Source organism: Pelodiscus sinensis, chromosome 4 (assembly GCF_049634645.1).
Source record: "Pelodiscus sinensis isolate JC-2024 chromosome 4, ASM4963464v1, whole genome shotgun sequence".
NCBI classification, from domain to species: Eukaryota; Metazoa; Chordata; order Testudines; family Trionychidae; genus Pelodiscus; species Pelodiscus sinensis.
The window spans coordinates 72,455,564-72,483,035 of record NC_134714.1 but is presented as its reverse complement, the minus strand read 5'-3'; the positions used below and the strand labels follow the sequence as shown (position 1 = coordinate 72,483,035).

At 43.8% G+C, this 27,472-nt stretch overlaps 2 protein-coding genes across 10 annotated transcripts in view; one reads left to right on the top strand and one right to left on the bottom strand.

Moving 5' to 3' along the window:
• Positions 1-1,155: 1,155 nt before the first annotated feature.
• On the top strand, positions 1,156-14,539 carry PIGH (phosphatidylinositol glycan anchor biosynthesis class H). Of its 2 annotated transcripts, none has more exons than XM_014568643.3 (5): positions 1,156-1,436; positions 6,505-6,714; positions 8,667-8,750; positions 13,660-13,772; positions 14,418-14,539. In XM_014568643.3, exons 1-4 carry the CDS (start codon positions 1,260-1,262, stop codon positions 13,753-13,755), a joined length of 567 nt encoding a protein of 188 aa, XP_014424129.2. In that variant the 5' UTR covers positions 1,156-1,259; the 3' UTR covers positions 13,756-13,772; positions 14,418-14,539. The 2 variants fall into 2 exon arrangements, with proteins under 2 accessions (XP_014424129.2, XP_075783508.1); XM_075927393.1 differs by having other exon boundaries at positions 13,660-13,795.
• The window catches only part of PLEKHH1 (pleckstrin homology, MyTH4 and FERM domain containing H1), a 101,004-nt gene continuing 80,571 nt past the window's right edge, over positions 7,040-27,472 (bottom strand). For 5 of the 8 annotated variants that reach the window (XM_075927385.1, XM_075927387.1, XM_014568639.3 and 2 more), the window contains 5 exons: positions 26,158-26,300; positions 23,675-23,804; positions 20,862-20,948; positions 19,543-19,689; positions 15,839-19,216 (listed from right to left, as the gene is read on the bottom strand). In XM_075927385.1, coding sequence (XP_075783500.1) covers positions 19,022-19,216; positions 19,543-19,689; positions 20,862-20,948; positions 23,675-23,804; positions 26,158-26,300 — 702 coding nt within the window. In that variant the 3' untranslated portion in view covers positions 15,839-19,021. Of the gene's footprint in view, positions 7,551-15,838; positions 19,217-19,542; positions 19,690-20,861; positions 20,949-23,674; positions 23,805-26,157; positions 26,301-27,472 lie in introns of those variants that run through there. The other 3 variants (XM_075927390.1, XM_075927391.1, XM_075927388.1) reach the window with 3 other exon arrangements.

Here is a 27,472-nt window from a genome sequence, read left to right as displayed (position 1 = left end):
GTTCTATTGCCCACCCCTACATTATGTGAAAAAAAAATACTTCATTTTATTTTAAACCTGCTGCCTATTAATTTAATTTGATGGCCCCTAGTTCTTGTATTATGAATAAAGAGTGGAATTAGTTGGAATTGGTCCTGCCTAGAGCAGGGGGCTGGACTTGATGACCTTCTGAGGTCTCTTCCAGTTCTAACCATCTTGTTAGTCTTTAAAGTGCTACATTGTCCTGCATTTTGCTTCAGCTACCCCAGACTAACACGGCTACATTTCTATCACTATTCTACATGCAAGGCACTACATTTAGCCGTTTGGAATGGAAATCCATCAACCATATGAAGAAACTCGCACAGATACAGACAGACATCATCTTTCTATCCAAGTGATCCTTTGGTATATATGGTTGTGACTACTTTCTTCCACTATTTGATCTGAGGAAGTGGGTCTGGCCCACGAAAGCTCATCATCTAATAAACCATCTTGTTAGTCTTTAAAGTGCTACATTGTCCTGCATTTTTCTTCCAGTTCCATGGTTCTATGAAGAAATAACACTTCCTCATTTAGTTTCTCCACTCCTGACTGTATAGACCTGTAACATCTCTCCCTTAATCAACTTTTCCAAGCCAAAAAGTCCCCGCTTTGTTACTCTCCTCATTCAGAAGCCATTCAATATCCCTAATAATTGTCCTTTTCTGAAGGTTTGCCAATTCCAATATATCCCTTGTGAGATAGGACAACCACGTCTTCCAGCCGTATTCAGGAAGGGGGCCTATTCATTTCCATTAGGGAAACGGACACACCTTGGTCCTGATTGTAGAGGGGTTTGAGCATCTGAACCCAAGCCCCTTTTGTCTGGCTTGGGGTGCTCAGCATTCCTGGGAAAACAGGTTCCAGGGAGCTCCAACTGCGGGGCTCGTGCTGTGGGGGCCGATGGCCACGCGGCCTGTCACTTCTTTAGCGGTGCGGGCAGGGCCGCAGCGCCCCCAGCCCTCAAGCCAGGAACACGACGGCGCCCCCTGCTGCAGCACTGCAGGGAACGGGCCCCCTCACAGCAGCGGCTGCTGCGCAGGCCCGCACGGATTCCCAGGGCAGCAGCTGCCGCGTGGGCGGCGCGCGGGACCTCACACGACCCGAGGTAGGTCGAAGGGCACGTTGGGGCGCGGGACCGGAAGTGAGAGCTCTGTACCATAGAGCTGACAACAAGCGGTGGCTAGAGCGGCGAGCTGTGGGGGCCACTGTGCCTGGCGGGAAGCCGGCTCGGCGACATGGAGGAGGGGGTGTACCGGGCCGTGTCCGGGGCCCGCATCGCGCTGCAGCGCCGCCAGCACAGCGCCTCCTGCCGGGAGTTCTCGGTGCGCTGCCCCCGGCTGCAGCTGCGCTCGCTGAGCGCCGCCACCTGCTCGGTCTGGCTGGCGGCTTATGGGCTCTTCGTGCTCAGCCAGGTACCGGCGGCGTCCCCCAAAGCTTCCTCTGCCTGGCCCGTGCTGGGGTCGCCCAGCGCATGTCCCGCCACGTCCTTGCCCCAGCCCCCGGGAGGGAGCCCCACGCTCCGCCCCTCCTGCTCCAGTCCCACTGCTCGCTCATCCGAGGTCCCCAAGGCTGCAGCCTCCAGCGGTTCGTGGCAAAAGTAGGGACCGTTCCTTTGTCCCAGCCGGCTGCCCAGGGTCAGGGAGTCCCCTTGTCCCCCCACCTCCGCCCCGACACGCACCGGGCAGCAGCTCGTGTTCGTTTAGCCGAGAAAGGCATAGAACCACCTATGGCTGCAAGTTACAGCCTGACCAATTCAAGTTAGAAATAAAACAAATTTAACATTGTGGGTGAGTAACTGTTGGTAGAAATGAGCAGAGAAGTAAGTGATGAATTCTCCTTATCGTGATATCCAAGATTTTTTGGATGCCTTTCTGAGTGCTATGCTTTAGTCATATTGAAGTTGTTAGGTTCAATATAGGGGGTAAATGGGTGAAACTCAATGGTCTGTATTATACAGGAGGGCAGACTATGGTCTGATTGTGTTTTCTGGTCATACACTTAATGATCCTGTTAAATAAGGGAGCAAAAAGGCAACATACTTGGCTTTTGCTGAATTAATTGAGGAACTCATAAGCATGACCACTCGATCTGACTTCAGTTGCTATGATGGCTTATGAAGAACAGGAAAGCAAGATCAGGGCTGGCTTTAGGAAGTGCGGGGCCCAATTCGAACAAGTTTGACGGGGCCCCGCAGCAATTTTGGTTGAGGAAAAAAAAAAAAAAGTCTTACACACTCCTCCTCTGGGGCCAGCAGGGGCAGCAGTTTTGTATAATTTTTGGTGGTGCCCCATTAGCCACACCCTTTGACCCCCATTAACCATGCCCCGACCCCCATTAGCCACACTCCCTTACCCCTGTTAACCAGGCCTCTGGAGGTGACACGCTCGGGGCAAGATGGACACATGACCAGAAGTAAAAGTTGTCATGTCACCTCTCTCAAAGGACTTTTCCCACCATCCTCCTATCAACAGGGATTAGTTAGGCCCCCACCAAACCGCCCTCATGCAACTATCCTGTAATTGCATTAACCCAATGTGTGTGACATTAACTCGGGGGCAGAGAGGCTGGGGGAAGTGTTCCCTCTAAGGCTATGTCTACACTCGCGGCTTCTTGCTCAAGTACAGCCATTCTTGCGCAAGAACCCACAGAACAGCCACACTGCCCACCTGCTCTTGTGCAAGGAAATTTACAGTACGGCATGGTAAGAGAGCGTGTCGTGCGCAAGAGCTATGCTCTTTTCTAACAGGTGCAAAGCTCTCTTGCGCAAGAGGGCAGTGTGGATCCTCGGCAGGGATTTCTTGCGTAAGAAACCCCTATGGCTAAAATGGCCTTTGGAGCTTTCTTGCACAAGAGAGCATCCACACCACCATGGATGCTCTTGAGCAAAAGCACAGCTTGCACATGGCATTGTGGACATGTTCTTGCGCAAGAAGCCGCCAGTGTAGACATAGCCTAAGAGTTTCCTCCCATGAGCAGAATGGATTTTGTGTTGTGCACCTGTGCTGAATTAATGTGGCTTGTTTGGATGTGCCACCGTGGCACCCAAGTTATTAATAAATATTATATAAACCGTTACCTTTTCTCTCTGCTGCCATGTCTCCTCCCCTTGGTCCATCAGCTCCTCTGGTGCCTGCTGCCCCCCCACTTCTCACCATCCTCTGCTGTCCTGACTCCTGCCCTTCTCACTACCCTTAGCCCTCCTGTGACCTGCCCCCCTCCACCAGCCCTTCTCTGCCCCCTGTGCCCACTCCTTCAGTAGCCCCACTCTGATCATGTGAGCTACCCCTCCTCATCCCCTCTTCTAACACCTCCCTCTACACACCTGCCCTGTCTCTCTCCTCTGGTGCCGGTCCCTCCTCTGCAGGTGTCTGCCCTTCTGCTTCACCCCTAGAATCCCCTGGCACCTGCACCTTCCCTTAGCCCTGGTGCCTCCCCCTTCCCTTACTGCCCCTGCCCCCTTTGCCCTATTTTAACCTGATGGCCACCCCCTCACCACTCTCTGCCACCATTCCCCTCCTGCTCCTCTGTGCCCTCACACATGACTTTCTCCATGCCCACCTTTCTCATGCCCACCCCTTCTTTCAAGCCTTCTCCCAGCACCTCCTCCTTCCCCTCTAGCCCCCAGTGCCCTTCCCCTCTCCTCTTCTGTCCCAGAATTACCCTGTCCCCCCTCCCACTGACACCTCCCCTCCTTCCCTTTTCCTCATTGTCTGCACTTGGGCCCCTGACATTTGTCTCTCCTCCATGCTGTCCCTTGGTGCCTTCTCCTTTCTTCCCTCTCCCCCTCCGCACAAGCCCCTTCCTCTCCCTCGCCTTGTCCCCCCTCCCGCTCCGCACAAGCCTCTTCCTCTCCCGCCCCTCCTCCCTCCCCTCTCCGCAGAAGCCCCTCCCCCCAAACCCCTTCCTCTTCCCCCCCCTCCGCACAAGCCCCTTCCTCTCCCGCCCCTTCCCCCTAGTTTTTCCCCTCCCTTACCTTCTGCCTTCCACTTTGCGGGGCCAGAGTCTGCACTCAGGCCCCAGATTCTGAAGCCGGAGCTAGGCCGAGTGGTGCCATGCGGCGCCGAGCAGTTTTAAAGTCCTGGGCCGTGACGTCACATCATGCCCGGGCATATCCCCGCTCACCTGGGAATGCTGTGCATGGCAGCAGCAGCAGCTGGCAAGGGGGAGCCACACTGAGAGCTGCTCATGGCAGGGACAGTCCAGGGACGCTCTGAGGCCAGGGTGGGAGGACGCGTGGGGGGGGCCGGGAACCGCTCCAGGCAGAGCCAGGGAAGAGACCCAGCTCCAAATATTGCTGGAGCAGGGCCCCCGGCTCTGAATATTAACTTGCTGCCCATGGTGCCCGGCACACTTCCAGGTTCAGGGTGCAGGGCCCCTTTAGGTGCGGGGCCCAATTCAGGGGAATCGGGCGAATCAGCCTAAGGCTGGCCCTGAACACGATGATGCACCAAGCAGCTGAGAAACTAATAATACAGGGAAAAATAAACTCTGAGGAGTGAAAAGCTGGTACAGTTCCTAACAAATGGATATAATATATCACTATTCAGGAAGACTGACTGATGTTGAGTTAAGAGAACTTTAGGGTTAGTCCAATGTAGATTATTACTGCAATCCTGCTTGAACTGAATTTCTGCCAGTTCACCTTCCAAGTCTTGGGCTTAATCAGACTCTGGGAAAGCAAAGATGCTCTGTCATCTTCATCTGATGAAAATGAGTCAGAGTTGCATGGCAACCACATTTTGATCTCATTATCTGCCCAGAAACCGAAGTTTGTAAGCTCTTTCAGGATAGGGACATCTTTTTATGTGGAGTGGTATCCAGCATATTCGTGGGAGCCAGATCATGTACATTGAGCAGGAGAGATGTGTGCCTGACCCCCCAAGAAATATCTCGTATGGATTTCCAGACAAGTGATCACTGAGATTAATTCATTTTTTTCTGAGAGGAAAGAAAGAGCACTCAGCTAGCAATATCATCAACATACTTGTGGTCATGTGTCAACAAGACCTTGTGGACAAAGATTTCAAAGACTGTTGACAGATCTAAAAGAATAGGCGTACATATCTGACCTTTAACATTATGAGGAGGTAGTGAACAACCAGTGAGACCAGTGCAATCTCTATAGTGTATGCGGAGGGCAAAAGATGGACTAAAAAGGATCAAGAAAGTCTCTGGACTACCATTGCCACATTCCGACCTTCTCACTGACCTTTCCCAGAAAGCAAAGATAAGAGAGCAGGGTGATAATTGGCAAGGTTGCCAATGTTAACAGATAGTTTATTGAGCAAGGATTTAACAGCCACCTGTTAGTGAGGGAATTGTATTATCCTAAATTCCTGTAAGAAGGCAGTAATCTGAGTCAGGAATTGCCCGCAGTATTTTCCTATTATACAAGCCATGAAGAACACTGATTCAAGTTATTGACCATTGGTTGGAATTCTTCCATTACCCCAAGAACCTGAGCCTCAATCTCACCACCCTCTTAATGCAGTGCAAGAAAACTTCCACAAACTTTTCTCCTGTAACAATGCTAGTGAACAGTCCAGCTTCTTCCTCCTTCAAGACAGCCACTGAGATTATTTAGTTAAGAAAATGGCATGAAATGAATTAGAGCAACAGAGTTTTGGACGGTTAGTGATAGAATTAATATTTGCTATTTCATGTATGTGGTACCCAGTAATATTCTCTCTAAAATTGGTCCTGGGAATAAGGCACTGGACTATGAGTAAGGACACCTGGATTCCATTCCCAGCTTTTCAAATGACCTACTGCTTGAGTTTAATCTTAATTAATTGGTTTATGCTTATTATTTATATTGTAGTAGTACCAAAAAGTCCCAAGATCAGGGCACCATACAAAAATGTAGCAAGATACAGTTCCTTCCCCAGAGAGCTTACAGTTGAAATAAACAAGACAAAGCAACAAACATTACCACCATTGTACAGATCAGGGAATTGAGGCAGAGTGAGATTAAGATAAGGCCATATATTAAATTGTTGATAGAACTAGAAGATGAATTTGGATCTACTGATTCCGAATCCAGTGCTTGAACCACAAGACCATCCTTGTTCTCTAATCACAATGAGCCTCTAGTTCCCCATCTATAAAACAGAGGTAATACCTGCCCACCTTTGTAAGTGGGACTCCATCACAATCTTCATTTATATGACATGCTGTCTGGTATGATGTAACTTGTGCATTGGGGCACAGTAGAACCCACTGGTCATTGAGGGGTCCTCCCCCCCATGCAGGAGCCTCACCAGATATTGCTCTGTTACAGCGCTCAGCTACACTTAAGTTCCAGCAGTAGTTACTCATGCTTGTTGATCTGCAGATTAGGCCACAGTGTGTCAAGCAAGATGGTACCTGTCAAACTTTTATGGGTGACCCTGCAGTTTACTGTGCATAGGCTCATGCTATCCTCACATGCAATTAGTTTCGGGATTGATGCCTCTGTGCCTGCTTGATTTTTCATTACAGAACAGCATGGTGCTCTCTGCTGCTATATTTATCACCTTGATCGGCTTGATCATGTATCTGCACTTTGTGAAAATTGACCAGGAGTCCCTGTTAGTCATTGGTTCCCTTGGCATCCAGATGACCTCATCCTATGCTTCCGGCAAGGAGAATACCACCTTCATTGAAATGAGCCAGGTGAAGGACGTGGTCATCAATGAGGCCATCTATATGGTAATCTCCTCATACAGCATTTCTTGTACAGCATAATACTGCATCTGCTATATTTTCCCATGTGCTTGGGGTTAGTGACAGCTGTTTTAACCAGGCAATGGAATGACAGACTTTGTTGTTCAGGCTTGACATTTTTCAGCGGAGGTGGCGTCCTTAGTTTCACCCACATTATGTTCTTTATTCCTGATTTCTGTCTGAATCCTCCTGGAAAGAGGATATATAAAATGGCCAGATTCATCCCTGATGGAACAGTGGTTGTAATCTTTCCCTCCTGGGCTATTCTTGTGAGCATTGGTCCTGAGATCAGACATGCCACGTGTTTTATAAATCAGAAGACAGACCATAATAAATCTCATTATTTTTGTGGGTTTCTGATTTTGTTTAAGATCTCATAGGAAAGTAACCTCATCCTTTGTAGTTATTGGGAGTTAATTTTAGATGAAAAGAGTAATATGTGTATGTATTGGGTGACTGTGGAGGAAGGGAGTTGCAGTATCAGTGTACTGTGATGTAAACAGGGCCTTAGAGACTGAGATGCATGATCAGTGTAGTGTTTTGGGATGAAATACGAGGGTTGTGTACATGAGTGGTATGTGTGTTTCCCTGGAGATGTTCCTTTCCAATGTAGACCATGTTCAATTGTGCTTGGCTTATAAGATTTGAAGAGCTCATAGCCCTAGATAGAATCGTTGCAGGAACTTCATTTTCTTCTGAAAATTATTTGAGAGAATGTTTTTGTAATTGATTAGTAAAGAAAAGGGACACATAGCTTGGAAGGAAACAACAGGAAAATCACTTGGAGTTCTTAGCATGATGGTGCAGATCGTAAACATGACCTGCAAAAGAAAAAAAACAACTGAGCTTAGAAACCCCACCCCTCTTCATTTTGATGGATAAAGAAGGCTTGAAAGTCTTTAAAGTTTGTTTTTTCTTGCTTTAAGTATATTTAGGTCTGTTTAGTCTAGAAGACTCTATGTGCTGCTCTAACAACAAAATGTTACCATGTTTGAATACGGTCTTAACAAAATGAGCCCACTAAGAGGAAATCACTGGCATTTGTCAGGACAAATCCTTTCTTGATTCTTTACAATCCTGTTCAATCATGATATAATTGTATAGGAAAGACAAGTCCTGTGATAACTGAACAATTAATTAAATGATATCTGAAGCAAAATGCAGGACAATGTAGCACTTTAAAGACTAACAAGATGGTTTATTAGATGATGAGCTTTCGTGGGCCAGACCCACTTCCTCAGATCAAATAGTGGAAGAAAGTAGTCACAACCATATATACCAAAGGATACAATTAAAAAAATGAACAAATATGAAAAGGACAAATCACATTGCAGAACAGGAGGGGGATGCGGGGGGGGGGGGGAAGAAGGAAGGTAAGTGTCTGTGAATTGATGATATTAGAGGTAGGGAGAGTGGGATGTTTGTGAGTTAATGGTATTAGAGGTGATAATTGGGGAAACTATCTTAAATGATATCATGAGTCAAAAGGGTAAGAGCAGAAGGAATTTTAGTTTAACTGTTAAAAGACTTTGTTTTTGCTTGTTGTTAATACCTACAGAACTACAGTGACTAATGAACATTTTGGAAAAATGATGCCTTTGTTAAAAATTCAGCATCATCACCCTTTGAGTTAAAGGAAAATAGGCTGCAATATACATACTATCGGAGCCCTAAGAAGTCTTCCAGCAGAACAAGAAAATACAGGGCATTCCTGATATCTCTAAGATAAAATATAGTTGAAGGTGAGAGGAGACCACGTTGTTTTAAAGGAAAAATTGCTCCTTGTTGAAATCACAGTTGTTGGTGCTGAGTCATTTCAAGTCTCTTATCCCAATCCTCAGACCACGTTTTTTTAGGAACAGATTCCCTCTCTCTGATAATATTATTAAGATGCCTTAAATTCTCGTGCTTTGTTGTTTTTTGCTTTTGTTTTTTAGCAAAAAGTTATCTATTACCTGTGCATCCTTCTCCAGGATCCTCAGGAACCTAATGGGGTGTCTGAGGTGGTGCCCCTGTTTCAGGTGAGAAAGAAATGGACTATTGAGCGATCCAGATTTGTAGTTTGTTGGTATTACTGGTGTTTAGGGATGTGAACGACTAGTCGACACACTAGTTGACTAGTTGCTTCCTTCCCCCTGCTTGCTGCCTCTATCAGAAGGGGAATGCTTCAAAGCAGCAGTGCCGCATGGAGCCCAGGGCCAGATCCTGGGCTCCATGCAGCGCTGCCGCTTTGAAACGCTGGGTACAGCCTAGGTCCAGCTGAGGGCAGCATGAGGCATTTCAAAGTGGCAGCACCCCATGGAGCCAGGGATCAGCTGGGGACTCCCCCACTGACCCTGGGCTCCATGCAGCACTGCCACTTTGAAACACTACAAGGAGCACAGGGCTGGCGGGGGACTGCTTGAGTCTGCCTATGGCCCCATGCTCTCTGTAGTGCTTTCGCCTTTGAAGTGTAGCAACAGCCCTGGGGCAGAGGCACCCTTATCGACTATTCAATTACCCAGTTGATCTAAATTTAACATCTCTACCTGAGTCAGAGGTTCTGATGAGGGGGTTCTCTGAAGTAAGTGACCAATCAAAGGTATTGAAACAGAAGAGAGCTGAAACCTCTGCTTAACATTTAACTTTGCTATTACCTTGTCTCTCTTCTCTCTGCCCATTTATTTGTATGAACCAATTGTCATGATTTGTCATAACCTATATTATGAGCTCTTTAGGGTTGGGCATTTCTTTTTATTTTACTTGTGTTACTGCTTAACACAGCTTGTTTTCCTTTCATGTTTCAAATATAGTAATCTGGGCCATCCCTAGTGGAGTGCAGGGCCTGTGACAAATCAGTCTGTGTTTCTAATCTGCCCGGGGGGGGGGGGGGGCTGTTTTTCCAGGGGTGCTCCGGACTAGGGCTCTAATAGTGTATCTGGTTAAATGATTAACCTATAAACAGATGCTATTGATTAATGCTACCGGCTACATGCAACGCCCCCTACCTCCCCGAGGCTCTGTTAGTAAATTTTTTAGTGGACTGGCTGGCAGCCCGGTTCAGTCCTGGCTCGTACTAAGTCCTCGCAGGCACCTAGTGCTTCACTGCAGCTCTGCATTAAAAGAAGTCCTTAGGTATTTCTCATGCAGGGGCCACAGAGGGGGTAGCTGCCAGGACCCGGTACAAGCTGGGACTGAGCCAGACTTCCTGCCTGCCAACTCCTTAGGTACTTTCACTGCAGAGCTGCTTATCGGGTAACCATGTAGCCAACAAAATATTTGTTGGCTACATGGTCACCGGATTACTCGCAATTTAACATCCCTACTCCAGGCCTCAGGTGCACACAGAGTCAGCCCTGATGCCAGAGACTTGAGCCTGAGTCCTACAGGATACATGAACACTGAAGCACGAGACCCCCAGAGAGCAACAAGCCTGGAGTGGTTGCCCCAATGTGCCATATCCAAGGGACAGCTCTGATAGTAATAACCAATGTTTTTATAGTGAAGGAATACTCCAACGTCTTCTCTACCTGTGAAAATTACTTGCAGCTGAGTGTTGGGTTTTAGTCGTGGTTTCTGAGTCATTATTGAATACAGTTTGTCCATGGCTACTCTCACAGCTAAATTGCATTCAGCATTCGATTCAGCCACACATGTTGCTGATAATAGGCAAAGATCTCAAAGATACTTACAGTGTATCAGTTAACCTTCTTCAGCAGATCCAAGGTCAGAAAAAGGGTTTGCTGGGATCCCTGTCATTTGCAATGAGTCCATCGAGAATCCTGGCACCAGACTGTGATCTCAGCTGCCTCTATTCATTGCCAGTGTAGAAGGGACATGCTTGCCTTTGCGGGGAGGAGGGTTCCTCTCACCCACCCAGCTCTGAAGAATGTTACTTTATAGGGTATTTCCTGGGACTTGTATTTGATTCTCCTTCAATCATTTGCTGCTTTAGTCTAAAATTCAGTACCCCTCAGTAATTCTCACTGAGGACAATCTGACATGCTTAAGGTGCCTTTGCAGACACTTTAACAGGAGCAGTAACCTCTTACCTTATTGCCTCTGCTGTACAGAGTGTGTATTTTTCTATGTTCTGCCAACTTTAGAGAAGGCAATTTTAGTGAATACAATTTACCATCTCACTGAGCCCATTAAAATGTTTGTCCTGATCTGACCTATTGTTCTCGTAAGCCACCACTGGCAACATTTATAAAAGTAGCTTTTAGGTGGACTTTATACTGCAGTGCTGTTTTGGGAGCTCAAAAGTCATAATACCCCAGGGACTGGATCACTCAGGAGGGTAGGAATAGGTTACAGAACCTTTCACCTCTCTGTTGGTTTTAATCTGACCCTGGTCAATAATGACAGAAAACCATTATCCTGTGACTGCCATTTAGTGATTATATCTGTGGAATGAATTATTGGTTTCAGTCCACTTCCTTTCCTCTTGTGGGTGGTAGTAGCAGAGGCTAAGGACAGAGGAGTCTGAACTCCCAGTTATTAAAAGTAGCTCCTCCCAGGCAGGATCCAGGGGTATAGAGTCAGTAAGAGGAAAGCTGTTTCCCATCACATACCTGTTTAATATTTAAACAGAGGAAGCAAAATATATGTAAGGTAGGTAGTGTGGGGGTGATGATTGGGTTATGGGACTGAGAATCAGGACCCTCGGGGTTTTATTCCTTTGCTTTGCAAAAAATCCTCTGACCCTCTATGTGCCCCAGTTTTACCTATCTACACAATGTAGAACACTTAACCATCTTGTATAAAGTGCTTTGAGATCCTCAGATGAAAGGAGCTGGGTAGGAGCAAAAGAAAGGAATAAGTAATAGTGTTATTTCCCTTTCATAAGTGACATATTGACCACATGGATGTTTTGCAGCTATTGTATTGATGGCTTTTACAAGAGAGTAAAGACTGGGAAGAGAGACTAACAAAATTTTAAAAATAACAGTAACATAATACTCTTGGTGCAATGCTTTTTGGCACTACATGTAATATACATTATCCTCATAGTATTCAGTATGCTAGATGAACAAGGCCAGTAAAAAGAAGCAATTGAGACCTCATCAAATCACACTGCTTAAAATTATTGTTAAAGCCAAGGGCCACTGAGGCTTAGTAAAGATTTACTGCCCAAATTTTGCAGAGTTACATTAGTAATTTGCCTGGAACCCAAAGCCCATGATTGATTAGTATAAGAGGAATTCAGTTGCAGTCGTCCTCTTCTTTATTAAGAAGATATGGTGATCTCCTGTCAGTCAGGCCCTTTTGGTTTCCCAATAAATATTCTAAATTCTGATAGTGGAAGACTAATCCCTGTCTTATGCCACATCATTTGTTCCCCACCATCTGATCTGATCAATGTGTATTTCACTTATAACACATGCGTGTGTTAGAATATGCAGTCACATTTTTTCTTGGATCTGGTACTGATTTACTGAGCCAAATTAAGCCACTGAATTTAGCAGAATTACTCCTCCTATTAAAGTTCAGTTTGGCTCAATGTGTAAACTTGGGCAAGTCCTCTGAATCAAGTGAGTTAATTCATAAATAAAAAGAGATGTGTCTACTTTGAAGGATTGTGAGGCTTACTTGGTGTTAGTAAAGCACTTTGAGAGCTTCTGAAGAAATGTATTTATATTATTTTATTACTGGAAAGTCAAGGAATTTTAAACTGGAATAATTGCTATTGACATATTGTTGGTGAGATGGGAAGTCAAAATTATGGTTCCCGTTACCATTGTAGCTGTCCTGTAGCACAGGTATATTGAGACATTAAATTAAAGCTCAGGTTTAGTAAAACAGAATGCTACATTTACTTTTTTGTGACACTGTTTCAAAAAGAGCAAACATGATTCTGGGATGCATTAAATGGAGTGTTGTGAGCAAGACACAAGAAGTCATTCTTCTGCTCTACTCTGTGCTGATTAGGCCTCAATTGGAGTATTGTGTCCAGTTCTGGGCACCACATTTCAAGAAAGATGTGGAGAAATTGGAGAAGATCCAGAAAAGAGCAACAAAAATGATTAAAGGTCTAGAGAACATGAGCTATGGGGGAAGACTGAAATAATTGGACTTGTTTAGTTTGGAAAGGAGAAGACTGAGAAGGGACATGATAGCAGTTTTCAAGTATCTAAAGGGTGTTACAAGGAGGAGAGAGAAAAATTATTTTCCTTATCCTCTGAGGATAGGACAAGAAGCAATGGGCTTAAATTGCAGCAAGGGAGGTTTGGGTTGGACATTAGGAAAAACTTCCTAACTCTCAGGGTGGTTTAAACACTGGAATAAATTGCCTAGGGAGGCTGTGGAGTCTCCATCTCTGGAGATATTTAAGAGCAGGTTATATAGACATCTATCAGGGATGGTCTGGACTGTGGTTGGTCCTGCCATGAGGGCAGGGGACTGGACTCGATAAACCTCTCAAGGTCCCTTCTAGTTCTAGTATTCTATGATTCTGTGGTTTATAAAGGATATAAATTATATGAACCATCAACGTGAATATTCTAAGCTTTGAGTGTTTAAAATCTCAACCATAACATTGCTTTAACTTAAAGTACAAAGTGAATATCCTATTCCTTAAAAGTAGTACATCGACAGCCTTGAGGACTGAAGTCCTCTAACCATAGGGCAGGTACAACACAGGTTATGTTCATAAAGTCATTCCCCTCCATTTTACTTCAGCCATTTCCTGGAGCCTGATGGATCACCTCAAGTTATATGGGACAGAGAGGAGTTCACTCTCTAGAGTCCTCATCTCTCTTCAGGACAGTAATCTACTGCAGATATCTTGTTTTTTAGTTCCCTTGCTTTTGAGTTCCAATGGAAGCTTGCTTTGTGTGCTTTCTTTCCACTCTTTCATTCATCTGACAAATAATACTCTGGATGAAGATGAAAACTCTTTAATTGTTCATGAGACAGCTCAGAGCCTGACTGTTTTTCCTTGACTTCTAGAGCTCCAAGCCACGTTTAGACTGTCTAGTTGAAGTGTATCGAAGTTGCCAAGAAATCCTGGAGCAGAGGAAGACTAAAACATCACCAGAACTTTAAAATAAAAAGTCATCAAGGTAGAAGACTCACAGCAAACTAGGTTAGACTGTATATAGTAAATGAACCCCAAACCATACCAGATCTGCAGTTGTTTTTAAACCAGATGATGTATATAGACTGCGATCCAGTGGCAAATAAAGCTGTTGATAGTGGCTCACCGTTATGGAAAATTTTTCAGCCCAGCCACTAAATTTATCCTTGCCAAAATAATGACGTAAAAATTAATGATACTTGGCTGCCCAAAATATTAATGCAATTCAGGTGAGAATTATTTTCAAACTGGAGCCACAGAGATGGGATTTTTCTCCTTGCCGAGAGAGGGATGAGGCTGGTTATGGGGACATCAGGCTACAAATGTATACTCCTTTGATAAGTCCTGAAACAAATTCTCATAAGCACACCGTGCAACCTTGGCCAGATTGCCAATAAACCCACAAATAACAAACATCCCAAATGCTCTATACAGTGAATATTTGAATTAGGTTTTTGTGTGAAATTCTTTGAAGCTTTTGTTTGAAAACGAAAGTATCATCCCTAAATCAGCCAAAGCCAAGCAGACATGCAAGGAGCACAGCTCTTTTTGTGGTCTGAGAAGAGCTAAGAGAAAGGAAACTGGCTCAGGAAAATGCCAAACTTGCTGCAGCATTTCTTTTGTTTTGTAGATGGCTTCCAGCTTACTTTGTTTGGAAGGCGAAGGGCTGCTATAGATGCCTGGAACTCCTTTGCAGATGGGGGGAAATCTGCTTCTGGTAATGTGTGTAAATAAAGTTTGTATTGACTTATGTCCTGCAGAGTATTTCATGATGTAAACTTGTATTTGTACCTCATTGGTATCCTGACTATTATTATAACTTTTAGCAAATATGACCTAGGTTTGTGGGGCTTTCTGGAATGCTCTCATTCTAATATAACATGTGCAGCTCAAAGGACATGTCAGCAGCTAATCAGGAGCCTGATGCTCACACATAATTTACATAAAAACAGAACACATTGTAGTTAGTACCATAATGTGAAAGCTAGGTATATCAATAGGCCGTGCGCTAACAGTTTAGATGGCAGTGGCTCTGAAAATGTTAAATTTACACTTTAGAACGACTTTCTTTCCTATTGCGTCTGTCTGATTGTTAATACATATTAAGGTGAGAGCTCTGGATTTTGTTACAGTCTTCTGGGAGGCCTTTGGTCAGGTCATTTAACTTTCCTGTGCTTAGTTTCTCACCCATTCTTTAATTAATATCTTAATTACTAAAGTCATACCTGGAGCGGTGCATACTTTAAAAGCTAAATCCTGCCCTGGTTTAAGCAGGCTATACACCAATGAACTCGATGAAGTTGCATCCTTTAAGAGTGAGCCTTGGCACAACTGAAGTTTGGCCTTTTAAGAGGGGGCATTTCCTGTGACTAAGGAATAACATGACAAGCAGGGCTATGTAAGAAGTACCTGTGGCTCAGTGAGACAGGTGAATGAAGGAATGAGGTGGGATGGTTTCTCCTTGGTAGTAGGCCTCAGGACACAGCCAGATCACCTGGTAGAAGAGAAACTGGGAAAAGATTGGAGAGAAGTCTATGGACTGGATAAAGAATGACTCTGAGGAGGGGCATTGCCAGAAAGAAGTAACCTGGGCAGAATAGTGCAGAGGGATGTTGAGGAGAGTTGGTGCTCAATTAGGGTGGGTCTAGGGTGGGCTATTCAGTGAAAGTGGGAGGAAGTCCCCTGTCTATAGTTCTGTCAGTAGGGCAAATAGGCTGGAGAGCCCAGGAAGGTGGTAGAAGAGGACCTGTAGCCCAGTGGCAGGGAAGATATGTGGCCCAGTGAGAGGAAGAGCTGCTTAGTCTGAAGCATGTTGAAAGATTGTTTTTTAGTGCCAGAAGGAGTGGAGTGCTTGTGGCTTAGCTGAAGGACCACCAGTGAAAAGCAGCATTTCGGAATGGAAAAGTTGATACCAAGTTAAATAAGGTCATCTTTTTAATATACCCACTTAAATCCAGGCTGTTTTTGGCTCCTAAAAGGTTATGTCACAATTTACATCAAATTGCTGCATAAATGCTGATTATGATAATAATGAGACAAACACAACTTGAGTCACGGACAACTGCATTTTATTAAGACCAAAAATAAAACCTCACAGTGTGACACAGCCTTTTACATACGGCACAGCAGTTAAGCTTTTGTTATTCAGTGTCTCATTCTGCACTTTAGAAAATGTCCAGTCATTACCAAAAATGTTGATGAAAATAAAAAAATTCTCTACCAAGGAATCAAAAAAAATATTTAATCTACAGAGTTTTCTGAATTCAGGTAAGATATAAATAAGAGGGATATGGTGGCATTCACTTATGTGGAATATTCCCTGAAATGCTCAAGTACTGGTGAATGCTCTTAAGATCTAAGGACTTAAGGCTCAAAATGCCATGCTGTCATGGTTAAAGTGCAGTTATGGTCAGAAAAATGACAGTAAAAATGGCCCCATTCTTACTCAACATCTCTCTTTCTACATATCTATGAGTCAGCATTACTCCTGTAGGACCCTGTGCATCGTTAACAAAAGTAATAGCTCAGTTCAGACTGAAGAATCTTCGTTGCTGGTAATAATGTAAGAGGCAGGTGGCCGGTTAGATTCTCATACCACAGGGGAGGATTGCAGTGCAGGAAATTGAAGGGAAAAAAATCCCTCATTTGACTCAAATTGCCACATGAGATTAGAGCGAGATCAAATAAATATTAGAGACCACTGTGTCAAGGTACATAGTCACATTTTTGACTATAGCTGCAACTTTTAAAAAACTAAAAATCAAAACTTTGTCAAATTATTCTTTGGCTCAGAAAACCCACCGCTCGTCTCAACAGTTTGATGGGAAAGTCCCTGAGCACGAGAGACTGGAATAAATTACAATATGTGCAAATCAGACCTCCAGGATTTATCAGCTCCAGACTGTTGTTTTTGGCACAAACTTTCACCAGCCTTCATATTTTAGAGGCCTAAAAGGATTCTGTCAAAGAATTGCTTACAAGATAATTTGCCCAGGTCCACGTTCTTCACTATTTGTGTCTAATCCCACATTGGATGCTTGAAAATGAAACCTATTTATTTCCTTTCTGTAATGTAGTCAGTGTATACACTGGCTTAGTGTTTTAAAGTTGCTTGTAGAGTGCTGGGTGGTATATACAATGATTTGCAGGGTTGCTGATGGGCACTAAATTAAGCCCGCTTTGTTATTGTCAGTTTTCTCATTGTGAACACAGGGCTGGAAGAACCAAATTGCTAGTGTAGAACTGCTCATGGGGACTGGATTCTTTCAATGGGGAGCCCATGATAGCTAGGCAGTGCCCACTAGTTTCTTGTGGTGCTGGGGTGGTGATCATTTTATTTTTCTAAGTTTCTTAGCTAGAAGATTGATGGGCACAATATAAAACCTGAGCTAGGTAGATTTGTTGTGACTTTGGAAGAATAGTTCAAAAACCTATGTGAAACCTCTACCAAAGGTCACATTTTGACCCAACTTTGACAGAGTCCCTTTGGGACTAGTGAAATTGCGCTAGCTAGGAAGACCTGAAGGAAAATATTTGGGAATCTATTTGATAGCCACTTCCTCTTATGCTACTGGTATGATAGAAGCTGGGGTTTGTAAGTAACTACAGCTATGAAATTAGTGTGGTCTAGCTCTTTCTAAAAACTATACCAGTTGCTGGAAGACCTTACAAATACAAAACTTATTTACCTTGCCTTCCAGTTCATAGAGATCATGTGCAGTAATGTTATACAGTAGTGAACACATCTTAAAACACATACAATACAGTGGTTGACACCAAGAGTCTCTGAAAGCATAGGTCTGTCAGGGAACTGTGCATTATCAAGTCAGCCGCGTGGTGGAGACCTGGCTGTGTGTCCATTTTATAGAGCAGCAGGGCATTCTATGGTACCTCAGTCCTACAAGAGTAAGAACGTCGTCATCTCTGCTAAGTCCTCAAAATGCAGAGATGTTGCTACATTTTTTCCCTAATTTTACTAAAGCAAAACTGCTCTGTCCTTTCTTCTAAAGTAGTATTAACGTCTCCTTTAACGCTCCCTTTTCTATGTAATATGTTCTTCAAAACACAGACTGACATTTCTTTCCTTGTCAGCTTAGCTTCTTTTTCATCTAGTCAACTTTTTTTTCCCTTTCCATGTCCTTCTGAGACCTTTGGCTTTGGGCTGCATATGCTTCTGAATCTGAGCACCAATCACACTGAGGTGTCAGCTCAGCTGTCATAGCACAGTACAAAAATATTATAGGTCATACAAAAAGACTGGCTAATTCAGCAGTTGTTTTGGGATTGGCAATAGTGAATTTGAATACCACTGGCAACTCTTTGGAACATGGAGGAAATTCACCACCAGTGCATAGGGTTAATGTTGTACCTAAACCATGTAATAGGGTCACTGTAAAGCTCCATTATATTGCTCTTTATACTCTGGAAGTTGCCCTATTTTGGTACATGTATTGTATGATCTAAGAATATAAAACTTCTCATACTGGCCATATTCAATAAGAAGAATCCTTGCACAAGCCTCATACCACAGTTCTCTTACACTGTGTATTATACTTGAAACATACAAAAGTCAAAGTCCCATGCCCAAGTTGCTTACAGTCTAATTCAGGTGAAGGACAGGTAAGTTAATGATTCAAAAGTGAAGTGGGCAGACAGGAATGGTGAATGGTGGAACTGTGGAAGGTTACTGAAATGGAATGTGTTGAGGATGCAAGAGAGCTCACAAGGAGCACTGGAAGTGGGAGAAAATTTCTAGGCATCAGAAATAGTGATGCTGAGATCAGAATGGGAAGGGACATACTTGTAAGAGCAGCTTGAACATGACATGGAAGTAGGGTTGCTAACCCTCCATAATTGTCCAGGAGTCTTCAGGAATTAAAGATTGATCTTTAAATGTCACATCATGTGCTGAAAACTTCAAGAATATCTTATACCAAAATTGGCAACCTTACCTTGAAGGAGTGCAAAAACAAGAGATTCAGAGGGAGTGATGTGATTGGAGCAGCAAGAAAGAAAGATGTCCTTAGCATGTTTAAGAGAGCATATAGCAGAGGGAGAAAATGTCAACAGACCCCCAACAACTATTCTTTAGAAAAGAAAGGATATTACTTCTAAGCATACGTCATACCACAACAAGGAGAGAGAACTGGAATCTGCATTAAAACAGGATACATAAACAGCAAAATCACAGCTTGAAAAAAATCACTGAAGCCCAGAAGCACTGAGAACAAGCACTCAGAGCAGTGTAGGCCCTTTGGTGGTACGGGGCACAGAAGGAAAGCAACACTGGCTTTGAGTCTCCCAGAGCTTTTTAGTTGGCGTTGTGCTCAGAGGTGAGATGATGCTCAGAGAAGGAGGTGCAGGAGACAGGAGGGGAGTCAGTGCACAGTAGTTAATATAGCTGGCAATTAGAAGAGTCACTTCCACAATCTGTGAGAGAAAATAATTAACAGTTGATCAATGAGAGGGAAAATGCACTTTGATTTCAGATACCCAGCTACAGAGAAATTGTTGAGCATGGCAATGTCTGAAAGCTGAATTGTTCTATTTAGAGCTGAGCAAATACATTTAGAGCTAGGTTGAATGGATCCATCTGTTTGAGGCCCATAAGAGGCTTCCCAGGTTGAAAGCACAGGAGGGTTAGTGCAAAAAGGAAAGGTATGATTCCACAGAAAAAACAGTAAAGGCCTAGCTGGTTTTAATACACAGCTTTTGTGCTGCCACAGGACCCATTCTGCTGTTTGTCTTATACCCACCTTTGGAGCTGCCATTGTGAAAAGTAATTTTTCAGTGCTGTTTTTCCCAGAACTTCTATCCTTCCCTTGGCTGACTACGATCATGAAGTCATCCCGACAGCCTCCAAAGGTCAGCACAGATGAGTATGGGTAAGATAGCTTTAAGTGCTGCAGATGATGGAGAGAAAGTTGAATCGGCAACCAAATTCTTTTAAAAGGAAAAAAAATCTCCCCAAAGAGTGCTTATTTTCCTATACAACATCAAATTCCTAGCAGTGAAAACAATTGAAAGCAGCTCTGCTGCACTGAACAGAATGTAGACGTACTCTTTATAATCCAAATTTACCCCCCCCATTGGGGTTTGACTGTATTGGCAACTCAGATATTAACAAAGAAATATCTCAGCCTAAGCTTGATCCTTATATTAGGCTATCCCTGAAAGTCCAGTGCCTAGCTGTCTCTGGGTGCACAGAAGCACCCTTACCTCAAAATAAGCTACGCAAATTGCGTTACAAATAAAGTACTATTTCAGCAAATCCCTCGAGGGTTACAGGGATGCCAGAATAGCATGCCCGTTATTTTGAAATATATTTTGAAATAACAGGCCTGTTTAAAGATGTGGAATTGCTATTTCAGGATATTTCCAAAATAGCCCCGCTGTCTAGATGTAGCCCCTGAGGCTATGTCTAGACTGCAAGCCTCTTTCGAAAGATACTTTCGAAAGAGCCTCTTTCGAAAGAGCCTCTTTCGAAAGAGAGCGTCTAGACTGCATGCGGAATTTCGAAAAAGCAAGCCGCTTTTTCGAAAGAAAGCACCCAGTGAGTCTGGATGCTCTCTTTCTAAAAAGCCTGCTTGCTTTCAAGAACGCCTTCTTTCGAAAGAGCACTTTCGAAAGAAGGCGTTCTTCCTCGTGGAATTAGGTTTACCACCGTCGAAAGAAAAGCCGCACTCTTTCGATTTAATTTCGAAAGAACGCGGCTGCAGTCTAGACGCAGGTGAAGCTTTTTCGAAAAAAGGCTACTTTTTTTGAAAAAACCCCTGAGTCTGGACACAGCCTGAGAGAGAATCAATCCAACCATTTTAATATTCTGGTTGTATTAACAAATTGCAGCTGCCTCTCTGACTCAGCAGTAACTACCCTGTATCTTTATGCAGGATTTAAATACAGAAAATCTTTTCCATCTCTAACTTCTGTGTATCAAACTGTGGTCCCATCTGAAGTCAATCGAAGTTTGCCATTTAACTTAGTGGCTCCAGAATTTTATTCAATGAATTTAAATTGTGGGAACGTGCTTCTTAGGGATTAAGTTATTTTTCTCAATCAAAATGCTTTGCCATACCATAGTATTGTAATCTAGTATACTAATGCCATCTTCATTCACAGCTATCCAAACTGGACAGTCTTCTAAGAGAGAAGGCAGGGCAGGCTGGGGAAATAAGAAATAACTAATTTAGACATTTCTATAGCATCACAAAAAAAAGACATGTTTTTGGGGGTATTGAGGACAAGGTAGGGAGGGTGTGTGTAAAAACTGAGGTTCCTGTATATTAGCTAGCCTGACAATGTATTTAACTTGAAGTAGCTACTTTATTGTTGCATATTTTGTGCAACTGATCCCAGTGATTTATATGATCTTGCTCATAAGACCTCCATGGTTTTAAAACCTGTTTTCAATCAGCATACTGAAAACTCAGTGTAATGCTGGTTCAAAGCACCAGTTTGACAGCCCTAGTCTATTCAGGTTCTTACGTTGCTTTCCTCACTGTGGGGCTTGAGGCTGACTGCCTGTGTTCTTCCACAGAACAGGTACTCTGTAGGCAGCAGCAATGCTGGTATCCCTACATTGTCTTCTGCCAGTGTGCCTCACGCCTGTCCTCAAGTAATAGGGTACTGCAGCTCAGTGTCCTAGGCTGATAGTGCCAAAGGCCAGTTAGTGCCAGTTGTTGTGGTACCCTAAGAACTAGATTCAGATTACCAATGCATTTTACATAGACCATCAGAAAGCAATGGTCGTTATCAAACAAGGCTATATCCACGATAGTGATTTAGATGAGAAAAGCTTTCTAGCCCATTATCAGTCCCCTGAGCCATCCAATGCCCTCTCAGTCATTACAGTATTTATAACATGCCAGAAATACTGGGGGAAGTGGTAAATCTATCTCCATCAGAGAGTTCCAGCCAGAGGGACAATGATTTTAGCAATTCATTTTGTGTGTGACCCCTCAAACATGTATTACTGAGCCTTGATGTAGACTAAGGATATCCAAGGACAAAGTTTCCTCAGAAGGAAACTCCATGCTCTAAATAAAGCTATTCTGAGAACTGCTAATGATTTGATGTGACTCATGCTCATGTGAAGGTTTTATATCATCAGAATGAAGTCTGTTTTATCAAAGACAATTCAGATTGTTTGGTAAATACAGAAGATACTGTGTTGACCATTACTGTTATGGCTAAAACCACTGGTTTCTCATGGGACTCTGTGCTGTGTTATTGTTATGACTAATACATAGTTCTGGCAGTGTAACTATAGGGAAGGTGTCAAATAGATTGTTGTTTACTCTCAGGATGGAATTACTGTATCTTCTGCTTTTCAGCCCCACTGACTCCAAATGCTTGTGACCTTTCCTGCTTTCCCTGGTGACAGCCAATCAGCGTAAGGAAGCTTCCATGCTCCCTGAACTGGAAGGGAACTTCCAGTTTAACTGCAGAGAAGAGCCGTACTTTTAAGATTTTATTTCAGAAAGTTAACTACTTTGACCTCAAAGCAAGAGACCAAAGGATCACAACTACTCTCCGTAATTAAGGATGTGTCTACACTAAGGAGATTATACTGGCACAGGTTTGTCAGCATGGGGTTTTTCAGTTGGCGTAGGAACATCACCTCCTTGAACAAAATTAGCTGTATCAACAGAAGCCTTCTTTCATTGACCTAGCTGTGTCTGTACAGAGGGTTACATTGGCATAGCTATGTCAAGGCTGTGGGTTTTTTTTACCCACTCATGACTGACATGGCTATGCCGATAAAACTTTTCTGTGTAGACCTGGCTTTAGGGTATGTCTATGTTGCAGTTAGGGGGTGTGACTACAGTACATGTAAACATGCCCAAGTTAGCTCACTAAAAATAGCAGTGAAGCTGTGGCAGCACAAGCTAACCATCCTAGTTTAAGTCTGCCTGAGACTCTGGATCCCAATTTGAGTTCCTAGTCCATTCTACCAGCTGTGCTGCTGCAGCTTCACTGCTACTTTTAGTGAGCTAGTTTGATCAGCGCTAGCTCAGGTATGTGTAGACATGCAGCAGTCAGACCTCAAAACTGCAGTGTCAACATATCCTAATTTGGGAGGATGTAGTAGGAATAGATCCTTACATTCAGGAGAGTTGAAACTATTGGAAGCCAGGACTTCTGGGTTCTGTTCCTGGCTCTGCCACTGATATGTGATTTTTGGAAAGTGAATTTAGTCTCTCTGTGCTTCTGTTTCTCTCTTTGTATGACAGGGAAAAGTAATACTGTTTACCTTTCTCACATGAGAAAAAGGATTCTTGCACAGTACTGAAAACAGAAGTGAAACATCTGTTCTCTCCATTTACATGTCTCCAGCTACACGGTCTGACTTACAGAAGTATTTTTTCCTTTCCCTCCACTGCTAGATACTTAAGAAATACGATATTTAAACCATCTTTCCCCTTGTCATCAAGGACACAGTATCGATCCATATGGGGTTGTCTATAGAAATATAGTTTGCAGCAAGCTGGAGTGTAAATCTGCCCTTCATTAGCTTGTTGCAGAGTCAGTGTCTGTGTGTACCCCGCTGCTGTGAACTAGGAACTTTTACAGTGTCGCAGCAGGGTTCATGTAGACAAGTTCTGACTCCTGTGAGCTTCAGTGTATAATCTGTGATACTCTAGCAACCCCTAGTGTCTCTAACATTTATTTGTCTTCTGTAGTCGGTCTTCTAAACAGATGGGAAATTAAATACAGCTTGGTCAGCCCAATGGAATAGTATGGAAAGGGCTGTACCTCTAAATAACTTCCAAAGTTCCCCATGAGGTGTGAGCTGTTTTAACAAAGATCATAATGGAAGCTAAGCTGAGCAAATTTAACTTGGGGTAAAGAAACAAAGTATTCCAGCAAGAAGCCACCTCTGATTACCTTAGCAGCAAATACCTTGGCTCCAAAGAGAGGCCATTTCCGGGCCACTGCCAAATAAATTCTAATGCATTCTAATGGAGAGCATCCCTGCAGCACCATCCACTTTGTAGCCAGCTTGTCAGCCAGCCGCCTGTGGGAATCCAAGTTATATAATCACATTTGCTTATGTCTTCAAAGAACTTAAGAGCAAAAATTTACATTTTACAGTCTTTTTCATCCTGAAAGGCTGGCAGAGTCTCAAACTACTGTAAGCAGAGCTAACAGAACCTGTTATTTAGGTTCTAGGATAAGATTTTATTCAATTATTTATAAGTTTGTCAGACTTTTAATAATTTGGGCTTGAGGTTTCCAGGCTGGACGTCTGCCTCAGGCTGAATCTTTCTGCAAATTTTAGCCAAATGGTTCAGTCCTCTAGGAGGAGGGGAAAATATATCTTGTCTGGATTAAAAAAATCTGGCAACCTTTACTATTGAAAGTCCCAGTGACCCCCCCCCATACTTTGCAGCAGAGATTTGACATTTGGCAGGTGAGCAACCTGTGTGGTAAGGCTGTGCCTTTTGCATCTCCTTGAAAATCTACCCAAATTTGGTCAATTCATAAACACATGCTCAGAGACTTTTTCAGTTTTAGTCACTAACTGTTCCAAAGATTCCATTCTCAGTGAGCATGCTCGATTATCTCACAGCTCCAAAGTGTGACCAGAATGCACACCTGCCATTCTCACAGAGCAAGTGAGTGTGCTCTGTACCTTCATAGCTCCTCTATGTGACCAAAGGGTGCATGTACTATCTTCCTAGAGCAACTGAGCATACTCTAGGTCAGGACCAGATTTTCCCTGTAATTGCTGCTTCAGGGTGCTCTGATCAGGCTGGAGCTGAGCACTGGAAATGAGAGCAGGGAGACTGTTTCTCCTGTGTTCTCAGTGTCCATCCTGCTAATGCTCAGGCAGTGTGGAGGAGGAAGCCATCTGATCTGAATATAGAACAGACAAAAGCCATGCCAGAGGGGGAGGATTTGACTGGGACAAGAAGTGTGATGAAATGGGGAAGGAGATCAACTGTGACATGTGGGCTAGAAGAAGGATGACTGGCACTGGCTAGTCATTTGAGCCAGGAGCCTGGGCCTGGGATCAGGTGGGGGCAAAGGAAGCTGGGAGTTGTTGGACAAGGAGACTAGGAACTGGTCAGGGAGATTGGGAGCCAGTATGGGAAACAGAGCAGATGAATTGCAGCCAATTGGCTGGGGAAGGGACACAGATTGGAAAAGAAGCTAGAGGGAGACTGTGACTGGCTGGATAAGGAATCTGGGACTTGGAAGCAGTATTTGGGGAAGAACAGAGCAGGGGGAGGAGAGACAGATCAGATATGTAGTTGGAATTCAGGGGGAGAACTAGGACTGTGGGTCAAGAGACTGGGATGAGCCACGGAGGGGATAACCTAGGTTAGGAGATGAGGCAGGGGATGACTGGATGTAGATCCTGTGGATGAGACCAGGACTGGGATCTAGATAGAAGGAATAGGGGTGGGGGTGGGAACCTGGACTGGCAGTTACTCCGTTAGCTCCGGTGGCGGTGGTCTGTGCTGTGGCTCTAAAGCAGTCCCCCCTTCCCCCCCAAGCACTGGGGAGCTCGCATTTGTGCTCCAGCCCCTCAACTGCCCTACTGAATGGCAGGAGCACACAAAATCTACTAGTTCTGGTGTGCAAGGGGAATGTGGGGAGTGTCTTTCTCCTTAGTCAGCGAAGGGTGAGTTTTTTGTTTGTGCTTGGGGGGGGGGGGGTTTCCTGTAGGTGAGTGGCCCCGATCCAAAAAAAGGTTCCCTATCCCTGCTCTAAAGGTTCCAACTTTGCTGATGAACCCTGAGGGTGTCAATATGATGCTGGAGGATGACATTTCTGTATATACACTTTGGTTTATTTAAAAGCTAGGAAATTACACATATAAAAACCACATTAGAAGAATATTATTAAGGTTGTGAAACTAAGCAATCAATAGCTAGCGGATGCCAGAATTGAGGTTGTTGGTTTTAGTATGATATAATTTTTAATTGCATGACAAATGTTTTTCCCCCCACAAGACCCCTGCCTCATTCAGGGCAGAGGAAGGAATTACTGTGGGCATTGATCAGGATTTTGTTGTGAAGAACACTGTTGCCTAGGACTCCTGTGTCTTTTGTTGCAGAAATTGTTGCCCCAGACAACTGGACTCTATCCCTTTCTTTCTACAGAGTTCCTGTGGGAAGTATTATTATTATTTTATTATCATAGCAGCACCTAGGAGTCCTTGTCATGGATCAGGACTCCATTGTTCTCAGATCTGTACAGACAGAATACAGAGTCCATGCCTTGAGGCAAGTCATTTTAACCAAACTTTTCACAGGTGATCATTAATTGGTGTTTTTCATTTTCCAGGAGCCTGGCCTGAGGACCTTCTGCTCTCCCCCTGAAAAGTTTTATATAATCAAGCAAGTCAGATTTAGTCTCACCTGAGATGCTCAGGGGTAATGTTTTGTTTGTAGCGTTTGGGATAGAATTTGTCTAAGACCTGTTGGACAATATGTTGCATTTTGGACTGTGGGGTCCCACCAGGACTTGAAGATACTGGTCGATCCGAGTCCCCGTATTCCACCTGCAACAGAAAGTTAAGGAGGTTTAGTTTATAGCACAGTGAAAAATGACAAGTTCTTGCACCAGTGTCCTTTCCATACATAGCAAGTGACTCTTGGGGATAGGCCTGCCCAGGAAATTTCTTATTTTGTGAAGGGTAAAACACAATTTGGGCCAGCCACTCTGTGTGCTGGAAAACTGACCCCCTATGTATTGCTTTTTATTTTTTAAGTGACCAATAAGAAACCAGCTTATTTGTAAACAACATAAGCAAGATTTCCCAGTCTGCTGCAATGCAAAGTTTCAAGAGGTGGCTGGTGGAAATTCCTCCTTGCTTAGGGGAACTCTGCTAGTAGAATCCCCCATAATTCCGAGCATGTCAGGGACCATCTAGAAAAAAAACGCCATGGGATGAGTGGAGAGGGGTTTCCTCACTGGGATAAGGTCTCAGGCAGGCTTTATGCCAATGGCACAAATGAAAGCTGCTTCTCTGCAGTTTTGACTTACTCTTGAATGATGATCAGAGTCGCAACTGGTTTCCTGTATCACTTCCCCCTCCCTCTTCCCTGCAGTGCTCAAACTCTGCTTAAACAACATAGAGAGTCTGTCCTCTGCCAGTGACTAAAAATATGCTCTTTGGGCTATTTTTCTCTTACTATCTTAGGGTGCATCTACACAGCAGGGCTTAACTCAAAGTAAGTTATGCAAATTGAGCTATGTCAATTGCGTAGCTTATTTTGAAATTGAAATTGGGAGCGTCTACACAGCACTTATTTCCATATAGATCACTCGTCTTCCGACTTCCCTTACTCCTTGTACAATGAGGGTTACAGGAGTTGGAGTAAGAAGTCTTCCAGCTTGACAGTATTTCAACATTATTTTGAAATAACTGCCTTCTGTGTAGACATGGACTAAGTTATTTCTAAATAAAATTGCTGCGTAGACGTACACTTAGTGAACAGACTCATTATTGGCTTTAGCCAATGTAGCAAGTCAGTTAAAGTCCCGTTACACATACCTCTCCTGTCACACACCACTTGTCACACAACGTGAATAAACCCTCAATGGTAACACGGTACATGTAACTTATCTATGGAGGCCTAATTTAGGACCCTGCAACATGCTTTTTTTGAGTAAGGTTCTAGACTGCTGGCAGAATGGTCATAATTGCTTAATTAAGGTAATGCAACTTAT

Bases quoted from the DNA above. Each gene is read 5' to 3' on its own strand.
- PIGH (XM_014568643.3), top strand. From the start codon at position 1,260: ATGGAGGAGGGGGTGTACCGGGCCGTGTCCGGGGCCCGCATCGCGCTG. The intron at 1,437-6,504 runs GTACCGGCGGCG...TTTTCATTACAG, and splicing joins GGCTCTTCGTGCTCAGCCAG to AACAGCATGGTGCTCTCTGC. The intron at 8,751-13,659 runs GTGAGAAAGAAA...CTTGACTTCTAG, and splicing joins AGGTGGTGCCCCTGTTTCAG to AGCTCCAAGCCACGTTTAGA.